The 6,191-nt window shown below is 36.4% G+C and overlaps 1 protein-coding gene across 1 annotated transcript in view; it reads right to left on the minus strand.

Annotated features, from left to right (window-relative positions):
* Positions 1–5,826, minus strand: part of LOC103907432 (arylacetamide deacetylase-like 4) — an 8,504-nt gene extending 2,678 nt beyond the window's left edge. Inside the window, exons 1-3 of the mRNA XM_009289601.1 lie at positions 5,644–5,826; positions 3,643–3,859; positions 258–321 (exon numbers count right to left, since the gene is read on the minus strand). Coding sequence (XP_009287876.1) covers positions 258–321; positions 3,643–3,859; positions 5,644–5,826 — 464 coding nt within the window. The remainder of the gene's footprint in view (positions 1–257; positions 322–3,642; positions 3,860–5,643) is intronic.
* Between the last annotated feature and the right edge of the window lie 365 nt (positions 5,827–6,191).

The following is a 6,191-nucleotide window of genomic DNA, read 5'->3' on the forward strand; positions in this document are numbered from 1 at the left end:
AGAGAAAAATAGGGAGCACAATCTAAAATAGTGAATAGATTCAGCATATTTTTCAGAAATGTTTCAACTGTGAACTATATTAGCATAAATACTTCTATGTAAAAGTAGCACTTACCCAACAGACACGACCACCGAGTTGCATTTTTTGGCAATATAGCGGCATATTCTTTCAAAGGCTCCTAAAGAGAAAGTTTATCAGAAATGATGTTTTAAAAATCAAATACCCTTTTTTGAAATGAAGTAAAAGTAGCACTTACCCAACAGACACGACCACCGAGTTGCATTTTTTGGCAATATAGCGGCATATTCTTTCAAAGGCTCCTAAAGAGAAAGTTTATCAGAAATGATGTTTTAAAAATCAAATACCCTTTTTTGAAATGAAAATATAGATCCAATGAGACCGATGAGTAACTTCTGCTATGCAATGCGGTCTTTACATGTTAACATATTTTCTGGTTATTGGTCAGTGGCTGGGGGGGGGGAATATAAAAATATATGTAAGGATGGTAATACTAGGAAAAAATAGAAGTCTGTCTAGGCTGGTATCACATCTCAGCTGGTGGTCAACAAAAGATGTCTAAGGAGAAGCATAAGCTGAGGATAAGCTTATAGTAATAAGAAGCATACAAGAAGTTGAGGCTCAGGGCACTCCTTGAGACAGAAGCTGTGTCTCTATATTTAATGCCCTTGATTAATGTTTCTTCTCTGAGTTACTCGAACCACTTCTTGAACCCATGATTTTAACTTTAACAACTTTGTGCAGTGAAGAATTTCATAGCTTGCTTACGAAGGTGTAAAGAACCATTTCTATTTGCTCATTTTGTACCTGGCATTCACTACTTCCATTTGGTGACATTAACTCTTGTACCGTAAGAAATGGTGGATAATCATTCCCTTTTTAACTTCTCTTGCTTCTCATGATTTGGTAGACATTTAGTGTATCTGTCTTTATCTGTCTTTTCCAACCTGAAGAGTCATAGTCTATATGCTTATTCTCTGTACAGAAGCACTTTCCTCACCTATGCAGCCTCTCTCTGAGTCTTTCCGGTACTGCTATATCCTTTTTGAGGTATGGGAACCAGAACTATAAGCAGTATACTATATTTAGATGCACCATGCATTTATTACAGTGGCATAAAGAAGTTTCCTGTTTCGTCCTTTCCTAATAATAATTCCTAATATTGTATTTGCTTTTTGACTGCTACTGTGCACTAAGTCAACGTTTTCAGGCAATTTTCTACCATAATCCCAAGATGATCTTCCTGCAAGGGAGCAGTCTGCTTAGAGTCCATTGTTTTATTTATAAAGTTAGGATGCTCTGTTCATCCGTTTGACTTCTCTACACGCCATTTCACCTGTCATTTTATTGTCTAATCCTTTGCTATCATAAAGACTTTCTGCAGTTTTTCAGCCATCCATTTACTACCTTGATAGGACTTGGTGTCATATCAGTTTTCACCATCTTTTCTGTTTTTGAATATGTTGATTAGCACTGGTCCCAGCACAGATCTCCGTGTGGGAATCTCACAGGAACCTCCCACAACCCATCTTTTTTCTGTCTTTTAATCAGTTTTTATCCAAATGAAAGACCTTCCCTCTTGTGTCATGGGTGTGTAGCCTCTTTAAGAGACTCTTTTGGAAATCAAAGTAGGTTTTATCATCTCAGTCTCCTTTATTCATGTATTTGCTGACTCATTTAAAAAGCTTACATTGATTTGTGAAGCATGACTTCCATTTGTATGGATTTTAAGGAGTAAGTCATATTTATCTGTCCACTGATTCTGTTCTTCATTGTAGCTTCTGCTAATTTGCTAGTTGCAGACTTCAGGCTTACTAGTATGTAGATTCCCCAAGTCCTTTTAAAAACTTGTCATTATGTTATTTGCTTTCCTGTTACCAAGCACCAACGGGAATTCAAATGAAGGGTCACGTACCACAGTCAGTGTATAGGTATGGGTATTATACTAAGCCATGGCACGTGATATAGCTCCCTCAGTGTGCTGATTGTGCAACAGCAATTGTGTTGTGAACAACTACTACAACTATGCAACTTTGTGGTGTGGGTTTTTTTTCCCTTCCAGCAAAAGGAATTCACCTTTCAGTTGGATCATAGAGGCTTATCTCTTGAGTCCTCACTGCCACCCGGACTAGCCCTAGAACTAGAAGCATCACAGCTGGTGTCAGCCTAACAGTCCACCCAGACTAACGTGCTCTGCAGTAAAACAAGGGTAGATTATTTCTGCCACAGTGCAGAATGGAACCTAAGTTACTAGAAGTTATGTTATTGTTTCTGCATGATGCTAAATGAAGTTAGGTACACTCTCAAACTCATTTGCAGATAACTGAAGTCTGCCTAACATAGTTGCTAGTGGAGACTTACCCTTTGAAACAGTAAAGGATTCAAAACCCACAAACTTCCCTGCCTGATCCCTGGAATGAAATCTAGATTTCCATGTTAGGTGCCTTGGCTTCCAGACAAAGCACACATAGACTTGGTTGCTCAGAAAGAGATACAGAACAGTTAGGAGGCTGAGCCAGCAGCTACTGAGACAATCCAAGGATTGTCTCCCTTTCTGAAAAAGAAGTAAAGTATTCTGTGCAGTGTTACCATAAGAATCAAAGTCCCCAAAATTGGTTCTATTTTTAATGCTCATTTATTATTTATATTTTCCTTCCTTTTGATTCCTTGTTTGCATGAATGGGAACATATTTACAGATTTTTTTTTTTTATTGTATCTTTCAATTTTTTCTTGGACCATGTTATATCTTTTAGACTTCCTTTGATGCATGGACTGCAAGTTGAGAAACACTGACTTTTGTAGTGTTTCTACACAAAAGTTGAGTGCTGAGCGCAGAAGTGTGTCTTAAATTCTCCACTTTGAGGTCCTATCCAAGCTTACAGGAAACACTTCAGTCCAGTTGAGATCCAAAACTAAAAATTTCTCCTTGAGAAGTAACCAAAACATTGTTCCAAAGAATGAACCCAGAATATGTTATTTTTAGCAACAGCATTGCCATTTTCATGATACTGTAATTATTCCAGAAAGTAGATCTAGGCTGAGTTCCGTATCAGCCTAAAAGGATTTTAATTTACATTTCCAGAAAAGATGGAATACAGAGGAGAAGGAGGGATGAGACATGGATTTCAACCCTTACTCCAGGACTGTTGCTATATCTTATTTTCAGCTAGTTATTAGTTAAGGTACAAGAACATCCTGTGAGCTGAACTTCCCTCACAGTGACCTAAGCATATATGTTTTGTTTCAGTGGTCTCTCTGTCTCTGCCCCAGCAAACTGAATCTTTCTCAGAACAGCTTCAACAGGAGGAGGAGCAGAGTCCCTCTGCTGTTAGCTGACAGCTGATTGAGGGTTTTCTGGATCACAGTTCTGGATTTAGAAGCCTCAGATCTGCTAAGAGCTGCTTTCATCAGCTTTGCCTGTAGCCCAAAGGAAGTAGAAATGTGATTAGCCTTAACTGTGCACTAGACTATTAATTCCACAAGGTGCTTTGCAGTTAGTATTGAGATTGCAAAGGCTATTGTCATTAGGAAGGACAGGTGAGGTATTGACTGACAGATGTCTGAAGGTAAAAATGTAAACGTTTGGATTTGATTTTAAAAATAAAACTTGCTGATTTCTTACTAATGCTCCCAAATGTGCCAGCGCCTCCATGAAAATATAGTATTCCTCTTCTTTTGCCAGTAGGTGGCCACTTAGGCTGATAAATCCTCAACGGTACCTCATCTACTTTGAGATCTTTGATAAGAAGTTTTGAATCTCTCCGTGGTGGTATTCCATCTAGCAGAATTCGCAATAAGCTTAAATCACTGCAGATCCCTAGCTTCTCCAAAATCTTTCCCTGTTGAAAAGAAAGAATTCGGCAAATGATTAGTGTGAAAGGTTCCAACTCTCTTTAATTTAAAAAAAATCCTGGATTTATTTTACTGTGTTGTATTTCAGGAGATACTGGAGACAGTGATTCAGTGGAGTTACGGTGACTATTGAGAAGTCAGTGAACAGTTTTGATTGAATTAGATGTTGCTGAAGATTGCCAAAAAGTAACATCAGCCCCATTCTGCATAGCCAGTTGTCCTCTTGCTCATTGTTTACTTTTGCATGTTTATTTTTGTGAATCTAAAAATAATCAGAAATGTAGTTAAGCTGAAAATATGGGGGAAAGGAGAAGACTAATCTTTGATTTTGAAATAAGTGTTAGAAGTGACTATGGGTGTGAGGGTGATGAAAGCAGATTAGAACCGTAGTTTATAAAAGTAGGCTCTGCTAAAATCTATGGGATTATCATAGGCTCTGGCACACAGCAAGGTCAGGAAGACAAATAGCATTTGTTTCTATTTCTTACAGCTATAACGAAAAGAGGGTAACATTTTAGAAGATATTTTAGTATGTCTTGTATTAAGATACTATATATTTTGCGTGAAAAAGTACAAAGAAAATTGTGTTACCCTAAGAAGAAATTTTTGAGGTTTGGTGGGAAAGAAGAGACCTGCTGTATTCCAGCTGCGCCATAATGTCTTAACTTTAAAATCAACTGTTTTGAAATCCAATATCAAAATAGTTTGCTATTTGTAAGGGAGCAGATTCAGTGGTCACTTTTAGCCTAAGGAAACTGATGTTTTAAGACTACCATGCATAGATCTAGAAGGTGATTTAACGCATTCACTAAGAACTTGGTTTGTCTTGATTTCTTTTTCTCCCTAAAAATCTGTACTAAGTTTCTATGATGCTGACAGTATTGTACAACTTTGGAGATGGAAGGAACAAATTCCAACTTGATAGTTTTTTAATTCTGTAACACTTGCATTCAAGAAATGACTTGTCAACCCCATAACTGTTTGTGAAAAGGAGTAGGTTTGTTATTAGCTTGCACTGGAAAAAATAGACAAAATTTTTGAAACTGAAAATATCCCATTTTTATGTTTTTTCCATAATAATTCATTTCCACTTCCCATTTGAAAGATTTTTAATTTTGTCTTTATGTTATGGAGTTAATGGAAATGGATATATTGGAATTATGTTAAATTCACTATCATGTGAGTAAATACACAAACACACAGGCATTTTTAAATAATAAGTGAAACCTAAACACGTTGTTCTTAAATACACCTATATCTTACTTTCTAAACTAGCCACACAAGAAGAAGGACCTCACCATTCCTATCCATTTTTATTTTTTATTTCTTTTATTGTTCATAGTACATTGTGTGTATAAAGCTATGAATATATAGGTGTGATTGTGGACAATAAGTATAGAATGAAGCAAATGTGAAGAGAAGTAATGTAGGCTTGCTTCTGAATAGATAGCATTATTATATGTACATGCAGTTCAATAGGTACAGTATATAGTTATTTATTTTTTTCGATTTTCATGTGAAACTGAAAAATGTAAAGTGGCTGCAGTTTGACAGCTGCACTGAAAAATCTAAATAAGCTTTTAAGATTAGTCATATCAGTTTTATGAGTTAATTTAACATGATTTGATTCATATAACAATGCTTACAGGCTTCAGGGGGGTGAATTGCTGATTCTTCTTTTCTTTTTTTTTTCTTAAGCCATTATCTTCCACCTCCCAAATATCCTACCAAAATAAAAGTGAAATCCCCAGTTTTAAGGAAGTTAACTTACCGCGATCAGGGTTGCAATCAACAATGAATGGAAAAAACGAAGCTTTAGAGGTTGGTCAATTCCAGGTGGCATTTCTGAATTGAAAAAATTATAAAATACACCCCCCAAAAACAGTGCTGGTATTATCACAGGAGAAATGAAAACCATTCCTATTATTGCTAAAGTTGTATAAACAGATGCCATTTCACTTCAATAGAAGTGCACACTAAAAAAAAACCCTATGCTCAAGCCTTGTTTCTCAAGGTTTCTGAGGTGTCTTCACAGGAGACTAAGCACTCAGTTCATATGCAGAAATAAAAAGTTTATTAATGTTGCAATACCCTAATTTTCTCCACCCTTCTTTTGCTAATGGTATTACTGGCAACATTTCCTTATACTAAAAAAAGGGGAGAGGGAAGTTTTTACCTGTTACAAAAGGTGGAATTCAAAGTATATGGAATTGGATTATATCATGAGTTCTTCACTAGCAACGAGAAATAATTATTCAGAGGGGCCCTTATTTGAAGATTGTCTGTGTTTGGTTTGTTGTGGATTCATTATGGATGGAC

This window comes from Aptenodytes forsteri, unplaced genomic scaffold, assembly GCF_000699145.1.
Source record: "Aptenodytes forsteri isolate BGI_AS27 unplaced genomic scaffold, ASM69914v1 Scaffold61, whole genome shotgun sequence".
In the NCBI taxonomy this organism is placed as follows: Eukaryota; Metazoa; Chordata; class Aves; order Sphenisciformes; family Spheniscidae; genus Aptenodytes; species Aptenodytes forsteri.